Here is a 26,839-nt window from a genome sequence, read left to right as displayed (position 1 = left end):
GCAGGGTGTGACAAGTCCTGTGCCCCAGGATCTGTAACAGGGCATCAGCGTTTTACCACATACATTAATGACATGATAAATGAATAGAGAGTCATATGCTCAAGTTTGTAGAGGACACCGAGTTAGGAGACACAAGTAATAAGTGCAAACGCATGCAGGAAGTTACACCAACATGGTTAACTCTAAACTTCTATCTATAGTAGCCTGGAAAATCATTCAGTTGTATGACACTGCCACCAGTGGTTCAAGGCAGCAGACCACCACCGTCTCTGGGTAACTAGGGACGGACAATAAATGCCAGCTTGCTAGCAATGCCCACACGCCACAAATACATCATAAAAGTATCGTAAACCAAACATTTTAAGAGCTTAGTCAGTAAACAGTCCATCTAGCCCTCCAGGATCAAATACAATCCTGCTGACATGTTCTTAATTAGCTACTCACTAAGGAAGGAGATGCAATACTGTATATTCAAATTGGTAATGATAGTTGTCTTTTCATCACAGGTCACTCCAGCATTCAGTAGGATACTGCTTTCTTTACAAAGCTCAGCTGTTTCTTTAGAGGGGCATTACTTCCAGAACAGTGCTCCTGTTACAATTACTCAATCCTCCCGGGCACAAAGAAAGCTCTAACTTCATGCTTAGCTCCTCACCACATTCAGAGTAAAAGATATAGTTTTTTTATATTAAATTCTTGGGAATGAGCATGTTGTTAGAAAGGCCAGCATACATTGCCCATCCCTAATTGCCCTTGAGGTTGTGGTGAGCCACCTTTTTGAACCGCTACAGTCTGTGTGGTGTAGGTACACCCACAGTGCTGTTAGGAAGTTCCAGGGTTTTGACCCAATGACCCTGAAGGAATGGCAAGATTGTTGAAGCTGCTCTCACCCAGGCAAGTAGAGAGTATTCCATCATACTCCTCACTGTGCTTTGTAGATGGTGGACAGGCTTTGGGGAGTCAGGTGATGAGTTACTCAATGCTGAGTTCCTAGTCTCTGACCTGCTCTTATAGCCATAGTATTTACATGGCTGGTCTGGTGAAGTTTCAGGTGAATGTTGATAGTGGGGGAGTTAGTGATGGTAGTGCATTTGAATGTCAAGGTGAGGTGGCTAGATTCTCTCTTGCTGGAGATAATCAATACCTGGCACTTGCGTAAAGTGAATGCCACCTATCAGCCCATGCAGAATTTTGTCCAGGTCTTGCTGCATATGGATATGGACTGCTTCAGCATTTGAGTCGACAAAAGTAGTATTGAACACGTGCAACCATAAGCATAAATCCCCATTTCTGACCTCATGCTGGACGGAAGGTCATTGATGAAGCAATTGAAGATGTCGGGGCCTAGGGCATTAAACTGAGAAATTCCTACGGCGGTGTTCTGGGACTGAAATGATTGGCTTCCAACAACCACAACCATGTTCTGGTTCCTTGATGCCACACTTGGTCAAGTGCTGCCTTGATGTCAAGGACAGTACCTCTCACCTGAGCTCTGGAATTCAGTTCTTTTTTCCATGTTTGGACCAAAGTTGCAACGAGGTCGGGAGCCGAGTGGCCCTTGTGGAACCCAAACTGAGTGTCGGTGAGCAGGTTATTGGCGTTTGATCGTGCCACCAGCGACACCTTTGATCTCACTGCCTATGATTTGAGAGTAGACTAATGGGAGCGCAACTTGGATGGTTTTGATTTGTCCTGATTTGTGGACAGGACATACCTATGCAATTTTCCACATTATCAGGTGGATGCCAATGTTAGAGCTGTGCTAGAACAGGGTAAAGGCACGGCTAGGCCTGGAGCAGCACAAGTCTTCAGTAATTTCAGGGGGATGTTATTAATGTCCACAGCCTTTGTTGTATCCAGAGCCTTCAACCATTTCTTGATATCACATGAAACAAATTAAATTGGCTGAAGACTGATGTCTGTGATGGTGGGGACCTCAAGAGAGGCCAGAGATAGATCAATCACTTAGCACTTGTGGCTGAAGACGATTGCAGCCTTGTGTTTTGTGCTGACATACCAGACTCCCAACATCATTAAGGATGGGAATGCTTTTGGAGCCTTCTCCTCTAGTTAGCAGTTTAGGTGTTCATCACCATTCATGGTTGGATGCGACAGGACTGCAGAACTTTGATCTAATTGGTTGGTTGTGGTAACACTTAGCCCTGTCTACAATATATGGTATCCATTTTTTAGCATGCACGTAGTCCTGTGCTGTTGCTTCACTAGATTGGCAGCTCATGCTCTTCCTGGCATGCTCCTCCTACACACCTCATTGACCATCCACAGTGGTCCCCTAGCTTGATGGCAATACTACAAAGAGGGATATGCCAGGCCTTGAGGTTACAGATTGTAGTTGAATACATTTCTGCCACTGCCCCACAGCACCTCATGGATACCCAGTTTTGAGCTGCTATATCTCTTATGACTCCATCCCATTTAGCACAGCAGTAGTGCTGCATAATATAATACAGGATGTTCTCAGTGTGAACACTAGGCTTTGTCTCCATAAGGATTGTGTGGCGGTCACTCCTGCCAATATTGTCATGGACGTATGCATCTGAGACAGTAGAGTGGTGAGGACAAGATCAAGTCGGTTTTTCCCTCTTATTTGTTCTCTCACAACCTGCCACAGACCCAGTCTGGCAGATATATTCTCCAGGACTCAGCCAGCTTGATCAGTAGTGGTGCTGCCTAGCCACTCTTGGTGCCGGACAAAGTCCCCCCACTCAGAGTACATTCTGTGCCTCTGCCATCCTCAGTGCTTCTTCCAAGTGGTGTTCAAGATGGAGGAGCACTGAGTCATCAGCTGAGGGAAGGCAGCAGGTGGCAATCAACAGGAGGTTTCCTTGTACTTTTTACCTGTTACCACAAGGCTTCATGGTGTCCTGAGTCAATGTTGAGGACTCCCATGGCCACTCCTCCTGAGTTTGCCATCACTTCTGGTGAGTCTGTCTTGCAATGAGACAGGACATACCCCAGGATGGTGATGGAGAAGCTTGGGAAATTGGCTGTAAGGCATGATTAGGTGAGTACGACTAGTTGCTCGACTGGTCTGTGGGACAGCTTTCCCAATTTTGGCACCAGTCCCCAGTGGTTAGTGAGGAGGACCCTGCAGGGTTGATTGAGCAGTGTGTGCCTTTGTCATTTCCGATGCCTATGTCAATGTTGGGTGGTCCGGTTTTACCCTTACTCAACATTTGTGTGTGCCATTCAGAAAGGGATCCCCAATTTGAAGAAAAAAACCCATTACAGCTTTTTGTAAATAAATTTAAGTGTAAATGGTGCTCCTAATAAGCTTCTTTCAAACTTCCTAGATTAAATCATCAAGTCCTGCACATTTGATGATTAAGCTGTTCACAGGTAGTCTAAAACGTGGAGTTTAACCACAAATGAGCAAAGTTATTTAGGCCAAACTTATTTGCCAGTAGCAGAGAATTTAGAAAATAAAGTACTACAAGCCAAAATTAATTTCACAAGTGTTTTGTGATTTTCTAATTCATAAAAAATTCAACATGAAAATAAATGTTTTATCTGGAATTTTCCTCCATGAAGCTGTGTGAATTGGCAAACAAAGACAATTGCACATTTTTTGGGGTGGTATTGTCAAACACATGAGCCTGTCAATCCTCTCAGACAAAGATTCATATTGTACAGTTTAGAAAGACTCAGCACTTGTAATGTCCATATAACAGTGATAGCCCACATGATAGAAGATTAACAAATCCCTAAAGTTCACATTTAACTCAACAATATAGGCTACAAGCGAGGATCACAAGATTCAGTAAACTCTCTGCTTGTGACCTCTTATCACACTTCCCTTTTCTATTTAGGAAACAGCGTTTAAAAAAATTATCACAAAGCTATTTAAACATAAAAACTAGGTTCACAGTCAATCTCACTGACTATTTCAATGTTTGCTAAAACAAAAGGCTGACATTAGGCATCACCGCTTTGGTTAGTTTTTATATGGTTACAGATAGGAACTCTTTTGGGGGAGGGTGAGCAACCATATTTGGTTGTTATATCCATATTTGTACCAACAACATAGGTAGGAAGAGGGATGAGGTCCCCAAAGCAGGTTTCAGGGAGTTAGGAAAGAAATTTAAAAAAACAGGACCTCAAAAGCTGTAATCTCAGGATTAGTCTCATGCCACGTGCTAGTGAGCATAGGAATAGGAGGATTCAGCAACTGAACACGAGACTGGAGAATTGATGTAGGAGGGAGGGCATCAGATTTTTGAGGCACTGGGACTGGTTCGGGGGCACGTGGGACCTGTACAAGGTGGACAGGATGCACCTTAGCAGGGCCGGGACTAACATCCTCACAGGGACATTTACTAGTGCTGTTGGTGAGAGTTTAAACTAGATTGGCTGGGTAATAGGAAACTGAGATGGAGCTCAGACTGGAGGGAGCAAAACTGGCAATAGGAAGTAGAAAAGTATTAAGCGAAATTAGAAGGCAGATGAAACAAAGGCAGACAAAACAAAGGCAAACATCAGGTAGGATCAGAATGCAGAATAATGGTAAAAAGACAAAGTTAAGGGCACTCTATCTGACTGCACACAGTAGTCGCAACAAGGTAGATGATTTGAAGGCACAGATAGAGGTAAATGGGTATGATTTAATTGCCATTACAGAGACGTGGTTACAAGGAGACCAGGACTGGGAACTGAATATTCAGGGATATTCGTCATTTTGGAAGAATAGGGACGGGGGGGGAGTTTGCAAAAGGAGATGGGTAGCACTGTTAATGAGACGAGGTCAGTACATTAGAGAGAGGCGCTCTTAGGTTGAAGGATCAATATATAAAATTAGTTTGGGTGGAGCTAAGAAACAGCAAAGGGCAGCAAATATTGGCAGGAGTTGTTTACAGCCCACCAAACTGTAGTGTGGGCACAGTATAAATCAGGAAATTAGAGCTGCATGTAACATGGGTAATACAATAATAATGGGTGACTTCAGTTTACATATAGACTGGGTAAATCTAATTAGCACTAATGCTTGGAGGATGAATCCTTGGAGTGTGTACGAGATGGGTTTCTGGAGCAGTACACTGAGGAACCAACTAGGGATTGGGCTATTTTAGATTTATTATCTAATGAGAAAGGGCTAATTAATAACCTTGCTGTAAAGAAGCCATTAGGAAATAGTGACCACAATATGATGAGTTTTACATTAAGTTTGAAAGTGACATAGTTCATTCTGAAACTCAGGTCCTAAATCTAAACAAAAGAAATTATGAAGATTTGAGAGGCAAGATGGCTATGGTGGATTGGGAAAATACGTTAAAAGATTTGATGGTAGACAGGCAATGGCTAGTATTTAAAGAAGTATGGCAATAGGAAGTAGAAAAGTAGTAAGCGAAATTAGAAGGCAGACAAAACAAAGGCAGACAAAACAAAGGCAGGCATCAGATAGGATAAGAATGCAGAATAATGCAATGTATTACATGGTCCACAATAAATATACATTTCTCTAAGGCACAAAAAACCAAGATGAAAGGTGAATCAACCGTGGCTAACAAAAGAAGTGAAAGTCTGCATTAGATCAAAGGAAGTGGCTTATAAGGTCACCAGAAAAAGTGGTAAACCTGAGCATTGGGTGCAAATTAGAGTCCAGCAAAGGATGACAAAGAAACTGATGAAGAAAGAGAAAAGAGAATGTGAATGCAAACTAGCGAATAACATAAAGGTGGATTGTAAAAGCTTCTTTAGGTACGTGGAAAGGACAAGATTAGCGAGGACAAATGTGGGTTCATTACAGGAGGAGACAGAAGAATTTATAATGGAGAATAGGGAAATGGCAGAGAAGTTAAACAATTACTTTGTGTCTGTCTTCACGGAGGAAGATATAGAAAATCTCCTAGAAATACTAGCGAGCCAAGTGACTAGTGAAAATAAGGAACTGAAAGAAATTAGTATCAATAAAGAGGTCGTAATCGAAAAATTAATTTGATTGAAAGTTGATAAATCCCTGGACCTGATGAGCTACATCCCAAAGTATTAAAAGAGGTGGCTATAGAGATAGTGGATGCATTGGTGGTTAACTTTCAAAATTCTAGAGATTCTGGAAAGGTTCTTCCAGACTGGAAAGTAGCAAATGTAACCCCACTATTTAAGAAGGAAGGGAGAGAGAAAATGGAGAACTACAGGCCTGCTAGTTTGACTTCAGTAGTAGGGAAAATATTAGGATCTATTACAAAGGATGTGATAACTGCACACTTAGAAAATAATGATATGACTGGACAAAGGCAACATGGATTTATGAAAAGGAAATCATATTTGACAAGCCTGCTGGTGTCACAGTCAAAATTGGTCTTACAAAACATTCTCCCAAAAGACTCCCTACTTGGTCAGACCCACAAGTAAACACCTTCCAGCCAACATTCCCTCATAGATGTTTAACTATAAAAATCAGTATTATTACCTAAGACAAACTGCTGTGGCTTTAATAAAGGCATAACACAAGGCATCTTAAATCCGCTTCCACTCTGCTGTGGAGATCCAAGACTTCAGAACAAGAGCACTTTTTGCAGCCTTAAGACTTTTCTGGCCTGACTGGATGGCTGATTCAAAGTGCATCTTCTCCCACCCTAGAGCTGTAGATCTTACTCATACAGCCAACAGCCAAACAACGGCAGCCAACCACTAAGCTCTCCACAGTAACTCTAAAACACCTTTTCTCCCCTTTCATCTGAGGTTCCATGGTTTTCACATCTCTTTGAAACTCAAGAACTTCCAGATATAAAATCTTTTATGTTTCTATTTTGTCCCTGCTTTTGGATCAATAAAACGTAATGTACCCTCTTCTATTTACCCATGGAACTCCTATGAGATGCAAAAATGTTTCTTGACACCTCTGACTTCCCTTTGATATTCAAATAAACTCTAAACTTATCTAAAAATGCAAATGTTAGATCCGACCTATTTACTTGTACCTCAAATCCACCATAATATCTCATTACAAATGCACACCTAATGCCTCCACCGTTTCACGTCTTAATCTCCCAGACAACCTGTCTCTAGTAACCTTTCCTCAGCTTAATTAGTCATTAATACACACACCCTTCATCACAAGGTAACCCAAAAATATTTTTAAAAATCCATTCTCACAAAACTAGGTGAGAATGTGAGATCTAAGGAGGCTTCAAAGGGATTTGGACAGGCTAGGTCAATGGGCAAGAACATGACAGATGGAACATAATGTGAATGTGTGTGAAGCTATCCGCTTTGGTCGGAAAACCGAAAGGCAAGAGTATTTTTTAAAATGGTGAGAGGTTGGGAAATGTTGATGTTCAAAGGGACCAGGGTGTCCTTGTTCGTGAGTTACTAAAAGCTAGCATGAAGGTGCAGCAAGCAATTAGGAAAGCAAATGGTTATGTTGGCATTCATAGCAAGGTGATTTGTGTACAGAAGTAAAGATGTCTTGCTGCAATTGTATGCAGCCTTGGTGAGACCACACCTGGAGTACTGTGTATAGTTTTGGTCTCCTTTTCTAAGGAAAGATGTATTTGCCATAGAGGGAGTACAACAGAGGCTCACCAGACTAATCCCTGGGATGGCGACCTTGTTTTATGAAGAGATTGAGGAAATTGGGCCTGCATTCTCTAGAGTTTCAAAGAATGAGAGGTGATCTCATTGAAACATACAAAATTCTTACAGGCCATGAAAGGGTAGATGTAGATAGGATATTTCCCCTGGCTGGTGAGTCTAAAACCAGGGGACACAGCCTCAGAATAAGGGGCAGGCCACTTAAGACTGAGATGAGGAAGAATTTCTTCACAGAGGCAGGTGAATCTTTGGAATTCTCTACCCTAGAAGGCTATGGAAATGCAATCATTGAGCATGTTCAAGAGAGAAATCTACAAATTTCTAGATACTAATGACATCAAAGGGTATGGAGATAGTGAGAAAAATGGTATAGAGGTAGATGATCAGCCATTATCTATTTGAATGGCAGGGCAGGCTCAAATGGCCGACTCCTGCTCCTATTTCCTATGGTCCTATAACTGAGCATAGTTGGTATATTAAAAATTCAAAATAAAGTAGCCATGTGCAGGGCTGATGGAGGTTGAATGTTTGTGGGGTGGGGGCAACAGGAGGCCCAGGGAGAAGTCTTTCTAAATTCCAGGAAAGACAAAACCAAGTTTACACAATCTCTCCTCCTAATTTAACCCTTGCAGTACAGGTATCATTCTGGTAAACTATGATGCACATCCTCAAAGGCCAATATATTCTTCCTTAAGTTGTGGTGCTCACAGTACAATTTACCAGTGTAAAAATTGAATTCTTCAGATTGGCCACTAACTGCTTGTAAACGCAACTATCAAGTGGAACCAAGCAATATGGTGCCCAGTAGAGTACTTAGTGTAAATATGTTGATGTGATTTGCTTTCAATGCAAAGTCCAACAGATTCAAGTAAATGCTCGTGCATGTTATATTTGGATTTATACAGCACATTTACACTATTACAATCAAACGCTGCACAAAAATCCTAGCATAGAGCTTCTGACTCCACACTAATCCCAACTGGATTTACTTTTGCTTATGTCTAGCAAAACTGTGATCTGGCAGTGAAATAGCATTAAACTGGCTCTACTGTAACACAAACAGCCAGCAGTATGCTGTGGTGCACAATGTTGCTGCTTATTACTTAAGTACTGGCAGAAATTCAACTCCTTAGGTCAGCAGACAATATACACAGCTGGTCAGGTTATGCTGCCAATGTATATTGGATATTCCAGTTTGTCTAAAAGTCTAGCCCACCATCATGTAAGGTGTGGATATATTGTTGCACAGTATCTGTAATCCTGGCTGACATAACGAAAGTATCTTGTAACAATAGTTCTCTCAGGAATCTAGATACAGATGCAAATCAACAACTATGATATCATACCCTAAGTAAATTAGGAGGGAGGACAAAAAGCAAACTAGTGCAAATGTTGGATATCTAAAATAAAAACAGAAAATGCTGGAAACAGATTAGGCAGCATCTATGGAGAGAGAAACAGTGTTAACGTTTCGGGTCGAACACCCTTCATCACAATTCTAACATGACGCCATGGTGATGTTGGCCTGTTCTGATAAAACGTTACAGACCTACAATGTTAACTGTTTCTCTCTCCACAGATGCTGCCTAATCTCCAGAATTCTCAGTTTTTATTCTATACTGAGGATGGGTGGGTGGACTAAAAGTTCCAATTTGGCAAAATTTTCTCACATTTTATGAATAAGGTAGTGAAGAAATTTCAACCACCTTCCATCATATACACACCAGATAATTCCAATGGTGCTGAAACATCAGCACAGCTTCAATGAGGTATTCAGAAACCAAGTATCACATACTTCATTAAAACCTACAGAGGGAGCCTTCAAAGAGCTGAAATCTATTGCCTTCCTTAACCTGCAATTTCTATTATGTTTGTAGCTTGAATCAAGGCTTGGTAATACAATGACTGAACCCATGAATTAGACACAACAGTGGTTCACTGGTATACTGGAATTCTGTGGTGTAAGCAAGCCTTTGCCTGGAGACAACTGCCCTACTTAAAACAGAACAAAGATAAGCTGAGTTTTCACAAATACACTCCCTTTATTTTCAAAAAATTAGAATATTACCATGGTGACGAGATTTCCGAACCACTGATGGGCAAGCTCATGGCCGACAACCAAAGCAACCCACTGCTTTGACGATGAGCAGGAGTTTTTTAGATCAATCAAGAGAGCGGTTTCTCTAAAGGAAACAAAAAGTAAGAGATATATTTCAGAAAATAAGGAATGCATTTCAAAGGCAAATAATTAAATCTTCAGAAAACCTAAAGATACTTCAGGGTAAACTTATAAAGCAGTTTTTGCTTATCCCACTTTGTAATTGCACAAAAGTTCTATGAGTTAGGATCGGTGCCGCCAGCGCAGTTTTACCACCTTAATTTCCAGACTAGTGCAGAGTTTAAATGGTGCAGAATGATATTCAAGTGCTAAACACACAGTCCACCACTTCCTTAACCTCAATATACTGTGTTGCAGTACCAGAGTATGTCGTTAGGGGCCACCAGGGCACTTTTTTTAGCTTGTAAGAATCCTCAACAGAGAAATTTAGTGATGGAACGATGGAGTCCAAAAGTGAACTTCACTTTGAGTTGTACATTTTGCCCTGACTGAACATTAAGTTACGCCACAGATAAGAATCCTAAAATTTAACCTCACTAACCCCAAAATACCAGGTGAAAGCAAGTACTGACACCGTTTTGACCATGAAGCTGAACAACTGAGTCATGCAGACAAGCTGGTCTGACTCCAGCTTTGAGGTAGTGATCTCGGCTGCAGTGGAAGTATGGATGCTAGACCCACCTCAACACCCACGTACGAGGTTACAAGCAAAATACTGCGGATGCTTGAAATCTGAAACAAAAACTAAAATTGTCCAGCCTGCTAGGTTTTTCCAGCAATTTTTGTTTTTGGCCCATGTACGAGGGTTGGCAAAATCAAGTAGGGTTCCAGTTCCTGACAGCTGCCCACTGCACCATGTTGGGGCTGACATAGCCACAGTTAATTAGTCTTCTGACACTGTCAAGATCTCACTGAGAATGGTGCTACGCAAGTAATAACAATTTCATCATTTTTTTCTCATTTATTGTGAAGTAGGTTTATGGATGTAAGTATAGGTGGTTCTGTCTATGTGATTTAATTACATTAGGACTCAAGTAGATTGCAAGCTTGAAATCATCAAAAGAAGCTAGGTATAGAAATGTGCTTAACATGCTAATGAGTAAATATGGATGCTGGCTTAGCATGTAAGGTGTGAAGGAAATTTGCATTTTTTTAAAACAGTAAATAAAAGGATTGTTTGGACTTCAAAGGGATGTTAATCTGTTTACAACTAGCCAGGTAAGAAGGCTAAAGAGTACGTTTATTTTTCCTTAGGGTTGCTGGCAATATTGACAACATGAAAACTTTTATATTATGAGGAAGATACAGTTTGGAAGACATATGGAACAACAGAATTTACATATTAAAGACAGAGAAACATATTTAAGGAGAATGAAGGGTTACGTAAGGAGAGGGCCATGTTAGATCTAACAGGAATGTGTGAAATAGCCTTCAACAAGCCCCCAGCCATTTGTGCATAAGTCTGCTATGTAGAGTAATTGAACCTGGGGAAGCTATTTGGAATTCCACTGTCAAGTGAGTACTGTGTTAACTTGCTAGTTTTGTTTTAAACCTAAAATCTATTTTGGACTGTTGCCTTAAAGCGGAAGTGTAACTGGCAGTCAGGTTAATTAGGAATTTTAGGAGTTGTTACAGTAGTAAGCAATGTGTAGTCTTATGTATATGTTTGGAATCTTTTATTTTGTTAATAAATATTCTAATTTAATTTTTAAAATCTCGAAAGGTCCTGGTGGACTCATTACTTCTGAATTCAGTGCACACGTTTTCTCATAATAAATACAAATTGCAAAGCCATTGTGATAGCGCGACCAAGTTTCCCTTGTGGATTTGGTCCATCTAGCACACATCATCTGCCGCATCATAACATTGGTCATTTGGGTGAGGTAGTAGGCAGCCTGAACGTGTATCCCAGTTAGGGACTTTAAGGGAGATGGGGAAAACAGTCAACAAAACAAAAACCTAGTTTTAACTGCTAAAGAATGCCAAGAACTGGTTTACACAAACAGGGAAACCAAAAAAGTGCTCCTAAAAGTCTGTTCCATAAAAAAGTGCTTCTGGTTCATAAATTGAAGCTTAGCATTATTAATTCCTACATTTATCACTTTGGACACATTTAAGAATGGCAGCATTCGCAATATTATGAGTAATGTGATAATGAGCTGCTTAAAATTTTCACAAGTGCGGGTGATGTGAAAATCAATTCTTGCTAGAATTTGATTTGATGATAACTTGCCAAGAAAAACTGGCCTCATCTAGAATTCATCCTTCCGTTGTTTTTGATCAGTTCCAAGAACAGCACACAAAAATTAGTTGCTTCGAAGTTCAAAACTGTTTTAAGTGAAGAAACTTTTGGAGCCAAATAAGTCTCCTTGCTGAAAGCTTCTGAATTTCCTTATAGAAGCTGGTAAACAGATATCTATCTTACTTGACTGATTGATCTCAATTAGTTACGTGGAAAATGTAGGATGTAATTCATCTTCCTACCACTCAGTTGCTTAGTATATTGGCGCATCACAGGGGCGCTCAGTATAAATCAATTCTTGATCAAGGTTGCTCCATATATGGAGAATTATCAGATTCATTGCAGTACAGCTAAAATTTTGAGAATGAATCACAACTTTTGGAAGTGCACTATTATAAGAAAACAGAGATCAAAAGAAGAAAGATACCGTCTATTAACTATCTTCTAAAAATTACAGAAGCCTTTCAGGAAAAGGATTTACTGGGCTCCAGAATCAACCAGGAGAGAGGCAGTGAATTGGGTGTTTTCCTTTGAGGGAGGATGAAAAAGCATGTTAATTGAAAACACTTTAAGCCAACTTTGCAACAAATGGCTACTGAATGGCCAATGTTCTCATTTCTTTTTGAGCTAGGGAATCAAGAATGGTAGAGGAAAAGTAATACTGAATGGAGAACCTATGACAAATACATTGGAAATAAGGAGAATGTGGCTATGTGAAGAGAGCTGATTGGAGGGCAGAAGGAAAAGGGCAGAGGGAAAAAACTGATTTTTCAGAGTGGAAAGGTGTGAAGGTGTCTTTGGTGGACCGTTCTTGGTTTCTAAATATGCAAATGATCAGGACCGAGGGAGCAAAAATCCAAATTTGATGATGATTCCAAATTGAAAGTATGGGAAATTGTGTCTAGGACTGTGAAAGACTGCAGGAGGTTACAGGCAGGATAGACAGCTAAAAAAAAAACTTGCATTTATATTGCACTTTATATTGAATGTCTCAAAGTGCTTCACAGCTAATGAAGTGCTTTTGAAGTATAGTCACTGCTGTAATGTAAAAAATGCTGCAGCCAATATGCACATGATAAACTCCCACAAACAGCAATGTGATTATGACCACATAGCCTGCTTTTTGTGATGTTGATCGAGGGATAAATATTGGCTAGGACACCAGGATAACTAGAAATAGTGCCTTTAACATCCACCCGAGGAGGCAGATGGGGCCTCAGATTAACATCTCATCCGAAAGTTGGCGTATCCAACAGTGCAGCACTCCCTCAGAACTGCACTTTAGTGTCAACCCTGATTTTTGTGCTAAAATCCTGGAATGAGACTTGAGCCCACTTATGACTCAGAAGTGAGTGTGCTACCCACTGAGCCACGCCTAACACAGCTTGATATTAAAGATTATAAAATGGTGATAGATTGTTCCAACTGGTTGAAGAGGTGGTAAAGGAAGAGAACATTTAACTTATTTTATGATTATCTGAAAGGGGAGAGTAGGAAAAAATTCACAGAGGGTGGTTAGAAATCAGAATTTTCTGTTACAAATATTGTGGATCTAGAGTTTTTAAATTCTTTTAAAAGGGAATTGGTTAATTGAAAAATATGAAAAGGGACAGAGAATGAGTGGGAGAGTGGGTTTAGGCATGTGGAGAAAGGCACTGGTCCAGATTACTTCTGTGCTGTAACATTCTTTGATTCAATAAGGGAAGGAAAAGGCTGCTGTTTAAACTTGGAATGCAACAAACTAACAGCCTGTATTTTATAAATCTCCCACTTCAATTATACTAATGAAGTAAAAGTTGGTTAACCCTCTTTAAAGGGCCCTCTCAGACTACTAGCAAATTATACAGGACTTTCACTACTAATTACTATGTGATGAAACGCCTGTATTTAAGGGGGACCAAGACTATGAAGACTTATATCCTCCTAGGCTCATAGATGAACATGAGTATTTGGATTACACAATGGAAGGCTACTTCTGCCCATGGAGCTGTAACCCAGCACAAATCATTATATTCAGGAGACCAGGAGGATAAAGGGAGACATTGGGTGGGGGAAAATAAAGGCCCTTGCATTTACAGATCTATATATAAAGTTCCTGACTATATTTATGGCCCATATTATAGATGGTCCCTTTGTACACATCGGCCTGGACTTTCCAGCCCCCCTCCAGTTCCTCAGGGACATACTCTGCTAAGTGCCTGCCTCCTTCCCTTATCCAAAGGATAGGCCCAGCAGAGTAAAATAGGTCTGCCCATGTATGGACAGGCAAAACACACTGAAATAAAGGAAATACAGCATTCACATTGTCCCCACCATTCATCCTTTTTGAGAAAGGGCACTGTCAATGGCTGCTCAGGGGTCTTCAGAAGTCTTCTGGGCCTGTGCAGTCAATCATAGAGCATGTACAATGGACCCAGAAATTACCTGTGCTCTCTTGCTGCAGGCCTGCTGAAGCAAATTTCCAGCCCCAGTTTACAGCGAATCTCCAGTGGAGCCCAGGAAGTTAAGTGGCATTGAGGAGAGCATTAATATGACCAACAGAAATCCTACCCCTCATGAGATCTGCCTCTAGATCAGACTATGCTTTAGTTTCAGGGGGCATATGTTAAATCTATTCCACAGTGAACCAATATTTATAATCACAAACCAAATTCCTCTTAAAGGAAACTATCCACATGACATCAAATTACATAAATGTAAGTGTATTTTAGCAAATACCTGTATGTTACAAGGCCCCAGTTTTCCATGGCACCTATGAAAAATAACAACACATTGATTTTCAGCAGCTTCTAACAGCATAGCACAAGTTCATACATTTATAGTCATTCACGGTGATGTGAGGATTACCAATTTATGGCACCATAGATGAATGGCACATAAGCCTCTCGATCTCAGACAAGTTAACAAGAGTCAGCACTGAGTAGAAGCTATATTTCCCCCTTTTGGGAATTATGGCAAAGAGGGTAGGGTGGGGAGGTGAGGACAGAGTGGTTGTAGAATCAGAGATTACAATCAACAGAAGATTAATTGTGCAACCCTCAACCACTTTTCAGTAGCCAATTACAGAGTGGCATGATAGAAAGTCACCAAGCTGAACTGAGCAATGGTGTTAGGTGAAGAGACAGAACTGACAACAAAGAAAGATAAAAATAAACTTCAAAATGAAAATGTAAGGATTCAAAACATGATTAAATACAGCAATTTTTACGACTCTACTATCAAAAATGGCAATAAGCGATTTGATCAAGATGCTATTAATGAGCACATTTTTGTCTGTAAAACAATGGTCAGGTGACAATCAAGGGTTAAAATAGTTGCATTTATATTGTGCATTTTTAGAATGTTTTAAATCACCTCACCTGCAAACAACATCCTGTATTTATTTAGCACCTTTAACATAATAAAATATCCCAAGGCAAGAGCACATAAAGCAAAATATGATACCGAGTCACAAAAGGAGATATTAGAGAGGGCCAAAAGCTTGGTCAAAGAGGGTGGTTTTAAGGAGCATTTTAAAGGAAAGCAAGGTAGAGAAGCAAAGAAGTTTAGGGAGAGAATTCCAGAGTTTAGGGTCTTGGCAGCTGGAGCCATGGCCATCGATGGTTGAGCGATTAAAGTGATGCTCAAGAGGCCAGAATTAGTTAAGCACAAATATCTGAGGGTTGTGGCACTGGAAGCAATAACAGAGTAGGGAGGGGTGAGATCCTGGAGTGATCTGAAAATAAGAATGAGAATTTTAAAATAGAGGTATTGCTTAACCAGGAGTCAACATAGGTTAGCAAGCACAAGGAGCGACAACTATTAATTTGAAAAACAGCAATTTTTGTTCTGCAGGTAGCGCTTTATCTTTAAGGTACCAACCTGCTGCAAAGTCTGCAATGGCTATCAAGTCAATTTTTGGAAGAGGGTAAGGAACATTAAAATATTCTTTATAAAAAGGTAGTGTCTTGGCAGCAACCTAGAGAAGGGAAAAGCAGAATTTTTATTATAATATTGAACATATATTTGCATTTATCAGCACATCTGCAAGTGTCTAGTTTCGTTCCGTACATACAGGGAACAGAGTTATGATTCTTTTAAGGTCTCACTAAAGCAAAAAAATAAATTCTGGAATGCAAGGCGCTTAAGCTATAAGAAAGGGAAAAATACTTTAAAAGGGAAATTACCTTGTTTTAAAAAAAGGGATTATTCTATAATTTGCACATGGCCAGTGACATTCCTTCTTCCTGATGGGTCTGCAAGGAAACACTTACTTAATAGCCTAATTTCCTCATTTAAAAGATGATTTAAAAAGTTACATTTAAACCTAACGTGGTTGCAAAATACTGTCCTATTATCTATTTAGGAAGATTATTTTGAGCCCAATACTCTAGATATAATTTTTCCCAGAGAGCCTTTTTTTTTTTACCTGGAAACCTGGCCCCTATGAGTCAGCAGTTACAGCAGGAGGATGAGCAATGTCACTGCTAATATGGAGAAAAACAGTAGGGTTACAAGCTTGATTTATGCACAACACAGTAGCACATGATCCAAAATACTTCACTGAGGGTTCTGATCAAAGAATTTGGGTAAAAATTCTAAAACAAGTTTCTCTCCCATCCCTCCCCACCAATTATCTTCCTGAAGGTGTTGACTCCTTGCTGGGGCAAGGTCAAATGGGCACCAATCATCCATTCTCCAGTCTTTCACCCAAATTGCCAGTATTCTTTTGAGAGCTCGGGCAGTGGGACTCAGCTAGGCCTAATCTGGTTCTCACCTGATGTCAACACACATGCATTTCAGCAAGGCCTTCTGGATGGTGGTGAGAACTTTGGTTGATCTTCTGCTTCCCTAATCCAAAGGTACAGAACCCAACTGCAGAAACCCTAAGACCCTCCTCTTGAGTATGGCACAGCTAATCAATGGAGGGAGCAAAAGTTCTACAAATCATTTACTGAAATTATAACAGCCAATCTTAGCCTAATTCTTCTCACAATGCCCTTTAAATTCTAAGTGCACTGGTGTTAATTTCTTTTACTTGAAGATATTAAATCTTCATTGAGCTACAGGCTGTGTTTGTGGTTTCCCACTGCCCCCACTTAATCCCCTGCAACTACCCACTGGCCCCTACTTTGTTCTCTCCTGATTCCTCCAATGGCATTTCCAACATAACTCCAAAGGGGGCTGACAATTTAGCCCCAATCCCCTGTCCTTGCCATTACCATAATGACCACTAGTTGTGCAAAATGACCTGGGCTGACTTGCCTGTCAATATATCTGGCCTGCAATGAAGCACTTCAGGGTGCTGTTTTGAGTCTTGTGCAGCTGGAAATTCACTGTGTTTGAAATGTGTACTTCAGTGTGCTCACGCAGCTCAGCACGTTGGAGTACAGCGTTGTAGCGCCAGGTCACCATGCGGTGTTAGAATAGTAAATGGTTAACAATTAAAATTCAATAGCGCAAGAGGCCATTATGAATTTACCCTGTAACTACCTTCCTAAGTGATCAGATAACTTTTAAGTTTCGTTCAGGGAACCGGAGTATAAACGTGACATCTTGAATTCAAGAAACGAGGGCAGTTCCTTCTCCCTCTCCATTTCGTTTTAAGGACACACTTTACAAAAGGACACAAAAACAACAACAACCTCGAGAGCAAATTTTCCTTGATCCGCTTTTCCAATGGGTGTGTAGACACGGACTAGAATGCCATCTGATGACTTGGTTTCCACAAAGTCATATTCACCAACCACAAATGCCACCAAGTACGTGGACATTATCGGCGATTTGGCGAACTTGACTTCAACCATGTCTTCATCGTCAGGATATGGGTTACGCTCAGTCACGTTCTGTAACATTGAAGGCAGAACTCTGGTTAGAAGTTGAAGAATGCATTAGCAATATGCTTCACCTGGAAATATCCAAATCTCAATAGTATTGTAACTAAAATATAAAAAGTTCTGCATCGAGAAACTGGAACGGTTAAGTAAAACCAAAAAAAAATCCCTGTGTCACAGGAAGCATTAGCAGTGGATAAAGTAATCATTCAAAATTGCTGCAAAAGGAAATGCCACTTAATTAAAATAGGCTAATCTTATAAATCTATCATCAGCAGTCACTTTACTTGTTGTGTTTACCATTAATCTAGAGCGAATTTAGGAGTTGTATTTCCTACCAGCCTTGTTCTATCAATCTTAGCACTCTTTCCTGAGACAGAAGATCATGGGTTCAAGTTCCACTCTGTATTTTTGATCATACAAATCAAGGCTAATATTTCGGAACAGTGCTGAGGGAGTATTGGACATACTGGATCAAATGAGATGTTAAACCCAGGCCTCAACTGCCCCTCAGGTACAAGTAAAAAAATATCATGGCACCATCTGAAGGGTAGAGTACCACCCTTGGTGGCCTGGCCAGCACACAGACATATTTAGGACAAATTATCTGGTCACTAATCTGACTGTTGTTTGTGGGACTTTGCTGTGCACAAACTGGTTGTCTGCCATGTTACCCTGTTACAACAGTGACTACAGCTAATTATTTATTTTTGAGGTATTAACATCCTTTAGGACATCCTAAAAGATGTGAAAGGCACTATATAAATGCAAGCTAATATTCCTTATTTCGGTATCTCACCGCCCTCCAGTTATGAACTAAATTTTCTCTACCATTCAAAGGTAGGTATTAAAATCACCCATCAATTTTGGTGAAAAATTATGTCTTTATCAGCTATTAACATGGCATTTCTTCTTCTGGCTGACGAGCTTTGAGACATCTATTTTCCAATTAAACCAGTGCATGGTGAATAGAAAAAAAATCTCTCAATGTACTGAAATTAACAGAATGAGTTTGTGTTAACTGAAACACAGATAGACCACAAGCACATGATGCAATCTTACAATGTAACCTTAATCAGAGCAAGTCTAACCCATATAAATGAATAAAGAAATATTCTTTACAATTGCATAAATTATAGCCCACATTACAACTTAGAACTTTCTGTTCCTTTCCTCTTCTTGGGGTTTGGATACACCAATGCCAGCAGCACTCAAGTCACTCAACCAAATGGTCAGGCAGCAAATCTTAGCTGTCTACGTAACCTTGGGAGTTATCACTGCAGAGACCAATATTGTATTTAACCTATGTCCACACATGAGCAAACCTAACTGGACAGCTTCAGTAGTGGGGTGACATTCCTCCCCCTTCCTAACCCAACTGCAGTGGTCAACTGCTTCTCTGGTTTTGATCAGCAAATTCAGCATAGCACCTGGGAATTTCTACAGAGTGCTTTGCCGTTTAAGAAACATCGTCAGTAAAGTCACAACTCCTTGCAAGATGCAATAGGAGAACACAAAAACATGTTTGTAACCAACAAAGGACACCCGTAAGGGGATGAAAGATGCAACAATATTGCGTGATGTCTCAGTCACAGGTTTAGCAGGAAACCTGAAGATTAATTACAATTTTCAGATGGTTTATGAATTTCATTATTTTTGCTTCAGCTATAGGTGTCACAGCCCAACTCTTCTGGTAATCTTTGTTATATGCTGTTAGGTGAGAGATTTTCAGGTCAGGTTGTCAATGATGACAATACACAAGAGTCAGAGCTTCATGTCAGTTTGCAAATCCTGGACGTCCAGACAGTCTTCACAGAAGCAAGTAAAACTTTTCCTTTTCTGTCTAGCTTACTCCACACATCTGCTTCCACAACCTACACCATCCAAGCTCACACAGCTGTCCACACTTACAAGGGGTCAGCATAGCTGAGAGTGATGAAAAGCAAAATGCACTGTATTTGGAGGTGAGATGATGACTCATTTTCTAAAATTGTAATCAAAGAAGTTTCACTGATGGTATGATTCTGCAAGAGCTAGTCTTAAAAGAATAGGAAAATTTTCCAGGTTCCAATTAAAGGTTGTTCCAGAAATGATTAATTTAGAATGAAGGATAAACAAAATATCAGCTTAACAATTTGGGCTAGTAAGAGGTACTCTGGCATAAAACCTGGGCACTTGTCTGTGAACTGGTAGGACAGTAAGATTTCAATGAAGTGTATGGTAAGCATCAGCATTCAGAACATAAGAAATTTGTACAGCTATACAGCAGTCTAATGAGTCATCTCAAAAATGCAGATATTTTAAGCATTTTTCCCCAATTATAATACTTAGCTGCCAGCAGTTAACCATCTAGAAAGATTACTACAAACCACCTTGCAACTGGAACAAGTGGCAATTTGAGCTCTGGAATTTGTCTTCAAGCTCATTCTCTTGACTAAGGTACACAGAGACTCCAAAAGCAAGGAACTTTTAAATGAACAACTTTATACCACTGAGGAAGAGGTGCAGAGTTGTCATTTTGCCACAATAAGTGCGTCAGATCTGCCAGATTATGGGCAATAGTGCAAATAGTATTGAACAGCTGTTGTAACTAATGGCTGAATTCACTGCTGTAAATTTGCAATTGACTGACTCCAAAATTCAACACTTCACATTTGCATCTGTTGCGATCAACACAAATGGATATATGACTACTTGGATTGGTGGGTTTGCCGATACCTCAGGGTCAAAAAAAGGGGTCAGTAAATTGTGAGAGATTGGGTAAACGGGAAATTGTGATTGGAGTTTGCAGGGTCCTTGTTTAGTTACAACTGAAAATGAGAGTCCATTTTTAACAGCTGGCAAATGTATGAAAGGTTTGTCAGCTGTTAGAACTGGGATCTCATTTTCAGTTGTAATTCCAGACAAACCTGGACAGCCTGATTTAGAACCAGTGAGAAAAAACTTCATGTTCTCAAACATCAGATCAACAAAATCATTGAACACAAGAACCCCAGTTATTCCATTAATTCACTGTCTCAGAGCTGTCTAAAATGGAAAATAGTTAATTACGATTCCACTTGATTACAAGAAACTGAAAAGAAGCGTTAAAACCTGCGGCCAATCCCTCTGCAACATTCTTCCGTTTATGGCACAGACTTATTCCACCGATTGGGCACCAAAGCCTCTGACTACAGATTCACAAATTCATATCAGCCAGTTGTCATGCCTGTGGTAATTGAACTTCAGATCTTTGGCTCAGATCATTGAAAAAAAATCAGTAATGTAAGCAAACTGTTGCTACCTACAAACCAGACTGTGCTTTTAATCAAAATAAAGAGCAAAATACTGCTGATACAGGAGATCTGGATTAAAAACAAGTGCTGGAAAAACAGTGGGTCCAGCAGCATCTGTGGAGAGAGAAACAGAATTAATGTTTTGAGTCCAATAACTCTTCTTTGGCTCCAGAGTCATATTCTACTTGAAACATTAACTGTTTCTCTCTCCACAGATGCTGCCAGAGCTGCTGAGTTTTTCCAACACTTTTTTTTATTTCTATGCCTTTACCTGCCTAACATCTAAGTAACTGTAGCAAGTCCAGAGGACAAATAGCAATCCTCATCCACATATTTGCCTTTTTGGATATATTATGCACCCTGTCATGATCTCCCTGATTTTAGAAAGCAGTAGAATGTACAGTCAGATCATGGCTTAAGCTAATACCAAGAGGTTTATGAAGAATAATTAGAAATGCTGACAGCAGCAAAGACAAACACAATAGGTTTACAGCAATACAGAAAATGGATGATTCCTCCCCCTCAAAATAGCAATGAACAGTCCTATCACCTGTGCTAAACTCAAGGTAAAATTATACTTACAGCCTGAAGCGGGAAGCAGTGATTATTAATATGAATGCCAGTTTCCTACACAGAGAATTAAAGTGTTTACACTTAAGTCGCATCTCCTGCATCCAGTGCACAATCTCATTCCTTCCACACACTGATCGAGGCAGAATGTCCACTTCACTCATAATTTCATAGAACTCCTCACTTCAAAATCTCAGAAGCCAACTTCCTGTTAATCACTACAGATACAGGTTGAGTGAGGAATTGTCCCATTATATACAAATCACAGACACACAGAGCTTTGCTTCTCTTCACCAGCTATGCAACTTCCCATCATCATATCCCATAAATAGACCCAAGTATTAATGATCCTTTTCATCGATGACTGGACATACCTGAAGATGTGTGTCATAATTGTTGTACCCAACCATCCTGCCATGTTAACAAGCATCGTCTTCAAAAAGTCCATCCTGGTGGACAAACGGTAGGCTTCACAGCACCATAACCACTTGTAACTACAATAACTTAGATACTCTATCATTTCAAGCAGTTTAATTGTAGTGATTTTCAGGCCATGATACAATCTTATTATTTAGTACAAAGCTCAAGTCGGTTTAAGTTACTTAGCAATTTGATTGTGTTACAAACTTGGACAAGACATTTCCTCTCATATATTGATTATATATCCACACATTCTTCATTCATATATACAAATATATGTATACATATGCACGCACATTTTTTCAACGTTGAATCCATTTACGCATATCACAGGTCTTCTAAGCTACTTCCAGCACCTGTGACCAACATGCTCCCTAAGCTGTACCAGTACAGTTCTCCAGTTGGCCAGCAGGAAATGTCTGACCTACTGAGATTAAGAACTCAGAGAATTGAACCTCCATTCTGTCACTGCGGTATCGCACACTGACTCTCCACCAAGCTGCTGAATATATTTAAAACAATAGATGAATATATAGCTTTCCCACGACTGCCATAACTCTAAGAGAAGATGTAGTTGAACAGTAAATGAGTAAAGCCATAATTAAGCCCTTTTATTTGGGCAAATATTCAGCAAGACAAAGTTAATCATTTTCTGCAACATCAAAATTATTGATCACTGATTTCAACCATGGAATGGCAACTGAAATACATGACTAAAATTTCAACAAGATAAAAGATTTCTCGCCATCAACTTCTCAAAAGTACCACCCTCCCAGGTCTGGCATGCTATAGGTCTCATTTAAAAACTGTACTGATGTTAGTAAATCAATAAATCTTAATTTCAATTTGACAAGAACCCTCCCAATGTGAATTTGTGTAATACATTTACAGCTCCCTTCAGCAGTGTTGCCTATTTGCAGTTATTATAGGCTTACATGTGTTCTTTGCTGCAATTAATCCAACTTTTACCTGATAATGTAATTGTAAGCTCCTTTTTTATTTCTTTCTGCCAAAGGTGAAAAGAATGAAAGAGATAATGAGGTAAATTATGTGTTGGCATGCTTAGGTTTTAGAAGACTTTAGATTGCAAGAAGAGGAGAAAACTGAGGTAGGTAAGGTCCAATATTTACAGTTCAAGCAAAGAGTGAGTTAGAGGATGTGGGACGACGGACATAAGATATGCAAGAAAAGGAAGCATCAATGATCCCACATTAGTACTGATAAGAGAGGGAGGCAGGAAAAACTCCAATGAAGATGGAGAAAAAGGAGCCTGAGGTCATTGAAAGGAGGAATCTCTTCTCCTCTTGCACCTTATCTATGAATGTGAACGAGTTGCTGGAGAACCTCCTCCAACAATGGATCAACACTAAAGTCACGAATGGGGTTTAACTTTATAAAGCTAAGAGCTGTTGAAGGCACAAGTAGCATGTGACACAGAAGAGGAACCTATGCTTCTGAAGGCAGCCACAACAATATAGGAAATCCACTTGAGAACTGAGGATACATGAGGTTAAGATTGTCAATAAATGGATCATGAAGAATGGGCACTGCAGTAAGTGTAAATGATCTGTTAAAATATAGTAGCACAGTAGGCTAACCTGGCTATTCCTTCATTTCTGAAACCATGGCTGGCACAGGCTGTTTGGATCAAAGTCCCTTCTCTGCAAGAATCCTACGTTGAACACGATCCTGCAATTCCTACTGTCCATGGATAAAGTAGGAAAACAGACCACAAGTTCTCCAAACATCCATAAGGGTGTTGTGTGTGGGCTTCAGAAATTCACATTTGGTGCAGTAAGGAATGCTATTTTTCAGAGAAAAGTTGCAGCAAACCATAGTAACAGAGCAGAGGTTACTCTGCACCTGGCCATGCTGTCACTGACCTGTGAATGTTTAATAACAGAAGGAAAAGAAATCTGCCACTGTCCTTCATATCTTTACAGAGTGTGGACAGTAAAAGCTTTTAATCAACTAGAAAAATACAGTACCTAACTGCACAATGTCGGTGTAAATCACACATTCCAGACAATTTTGAGATATACAGTGATTATAATTGGATGTACAGTAACTGGAATGACTTATCCTGCAGATAAGACATTTCTTGCATCCTTCACTTTAATAAACATAACTATAATTCAGTTCCCAAATTCCCAGATTCTGTGGTAACTCATTGAAACACTTTGGTCCTCCTTTCTTCCACTACCATTTCCTTTTACAGGACTCGAGGGGGAGACAAAACACACATTGCTACTTACCATGTTAGATAAGGCAACTCTGTCCTTCGGAACAATTAGCGTGATGTCAAATGTTGCTTTTATGGCAGGTTCATCCCAACATGGAAATGCTCTCCGTGCATCTGTAGGCTAGAGAGAAAGAGGGGGTGGCCGGCAGGGCGAGAAGGGAGGGGGGGCGGCAAGCGGGGCGAGAAGTTGGGGGTCGGCCGTCAGGGAAATATGGGGGGGGGGGGGCGGCGACACACACACACACACATGGTTGGCAGGGAGAGAGCGGGGGGGAGCGGCCGGCAGTAAAAGAACATGAGAGAAAGAGAAAAAAGTAGATGGATTCAAATAGTGTTCAATTACTTCATGTCCTAAGCACTGCACAGACATGAGAAACTTTACAGGTATTATCTAAAAGTCTAATCAGATTATGCACGTGCCTTTCATACACAAAAAGGATAAGTGTTGTGTGGAATCCTTTTCTCTGTGGAATAATTACATTGGGCAGAATTTTACACCAGCGTGATTTTAGAGTCCTGAAGTCAATGGACTTATGAATGGCTCGCTGCATTTTACAGCCCTGCCCCCACCGCGACGGGGCTGTAAAATTCCACCCATTAGTTTAAAAGTGGAAAACAGTACTGTTTTAACTAAAAAGCATGGCCTGGTTTGAGACAAAAGCAGAATTCCAGAGTCAAGCAACTTTAAAATTAATAAAAGCAAAAAACTGCGGATGCTGGAAATCCAAAACAATAACAAAAATACCTGGAAAAACTCAGCAGGTCTGGCAGCATCTGCGGAGAGGAGCACAGTTAACGTTTCGAGTCCGAATGACCCTTCAACAGAACTAAGCAAAAATAGAAGAGAGGTGAAATATAAGCTGGTTTAAGGGGGGGGTGGCTCAACTTGTCCCACCCCCCCCTTAAACCAGCTTATATTTCACCTCTCTTCTATTTTTACTTAGATCTGTTGAAGGGTCATTCGGACTCGAAACGTTAACTGTGCTCCTCTCCGCAGATGCTGCCAGACCTGCTGAGTTTTTCCAGGTATTTTTGTTTAAAATTAATAACTTGCCATGCTCAGTGGAATCTGTAAAAGATCCAGCATTTGATGAGCTTTTTCCAGCAAAAGGAAATTCTTACAAGGTGATAACTGAGATTTATTTGTAGCAGGTGGTGGTGAAATGGGGCCACTCTCCGCACAACTTCCACAACTTCAGAAATCCAACATTCCATGCAACTGAACTGCCCCACTTTCAAAATCTTGCATCAAACCTCACTCAAGGTTTATCAGAAAGGTGTAAATTAAAGAAAGGACTCCACTACACTGTAATTTTATTTTCTAACCTCAAACTGAGAGACAGCAGCAAAGTGGGTTTCTCCCGACGGCGTTATATACTTGCTTCTGTAAAATCCCTTCATTTTATCGTTCAGCTCTCCAACAAAATCGATCTTCAACATGCCATTACCTGTTACAATACAATTCTATAATTAACACATCATAAACCGAAATTACATTTTATTAATACATGAAGAGAGTCAGCAGCTGGCACACTTGTAGAGTGGACACATAAATGACTTTATTTATTAAATCCTTACAACATCTCTATAGGTGGTTGGCCAGAGTTTTTAGTGCAATTTTTTTGTTTTAAGTTTATTTTTGTGGGTGTAAAGGCTGGGCATGGAATTAAACATTTGTTCTATTTTAGCACTTTAGGTTTCCTTTAGTTGCAAATCTGGACAGTTTTTGCACTGTGGACTCAATTATTGAGGTGAAACTGCTCAAGCTAATTCCAGCGAAGAGGACGAGGACATGTTTGTACTAACAATCTGAATTTAAAATTAGGCCAAAAGACGGGGCATTAATACAGCACACCACCCAGTCTCCAGTAAAGATGATTTGTTTTGATAAAACACCCATTACTGAAGGACAATGGCTTCCTACTAAATTGATCAATACCATTGTCTGCTTCTTCACTGAATTCTTCCTGCTCCTGCTCCAAGCAAATCTCCCCTTCCAGACCAGTGCTATTGCACTCGGCCAGCTTACTTTCTACCAGAAGAATGTGGCAGGATACTACATACACTGTAAATTATCTTCCACAATAGTAAAAACAATGATGGTTAAACATTCCAAAAGACGAAATACCATTCTCCCCACACTAATGTGGTTGACTCTTCAACTGCTCACTGAACAGAGTTATACCACAACATCCTCAAAACAACTAGGATTGGGCAATAAATGATGATCTTACCAGCAATGCTAACATCCCAAGAATGAATAAAGGAAAGTAATTGTATTAATGAGATGGAAGTGACCGGCATACCATAATTTTCAAATCAAATTAAAAACATGGGTGGTTGAAAATAATTTTCTCATGTACCATACAAGGCAAATCAAATTCTGCTCAATACATTTTTTCTTGACTATTTTTCCCACCCTCACAATTCCTTTAGGCTTACCCTCTAGCTTAGGCTATTCTTCAACTGACAGATGCTTGCTTCAAGGGCCCCACCACTGCAAGTGGCTTACAAGCTTCTAGAGGATGTGATGCATAGCATTCATATGGAAAGGTTAATAACTGGAAACAAGTGAGTAATAAAGACAGAAATTTGCTTATCCCAGAT

General features: G+C 40.1%; 1 protein-coding gene across 2 annotated transcripts in view; it reads right to left on the bottom strand.

The window, feature by feature from the left end:
• The window catches only part of npepps (aminopeptidase puromycin sensitive), a 230,832-nt gene that overhangs the window by 79,228 nt on the left and 124,765 nt on the right, over positions 1-26,839 (bottom strand). For both annotated transcript variants that reach the window (XR_013573387.1, XM_078529383.1), the window contains exons 4-9: positions 25,559-25,680; positions 24,246-24,353; positions 17,537-17,737; positions 15,774-15,870; positions 14,631-14,664; positions 9,620-9,734 (exon numbers count right to left, since the gene is read on the bottom strand). Coding sequence is in view for 1 of the 2 variants with exons in the window: in XM_078529383.1 (XP_078385509.1) it covers positions 9,620-9,734; positions 14,631-14,664; positions 15,774-15,870; positions 17,537-17,737; positions 24,246-24,353; positions 25,559-25,680 (677 nt within the window). In the remaining variant the exon portion in view is untranslated. The remainder of the gene's footprint in view (positions 1-9,619; positions 9,735-14,630; positions 14,665-15,773; positions 15,871-17,536; positions 17,738-24,245; positions 24,354-25,558; positions 25,681-26,839) is intronic.

Source organism: Cetorhinus maximus, chromosome 25 (assembly GCF_964194155.1).
Source record: "Cetorhinus maximus chromosome 25, sCetMax3.hap1.1, whole genome shotgun sequence".
In the NCBI taxonomy this organism is placed as follows: domain Eukaryota; kingdom Metazoa; phylum Chordata; class Chondrichthyes; order Lamniformes; family Cetorhinidae; genus Cetorhinus; species Cetorhinus maximus.
Note: the sequence above shows the minus strand (reverse complement) of the source record. Positions and strands in the feature narration are given on the sequence as shown.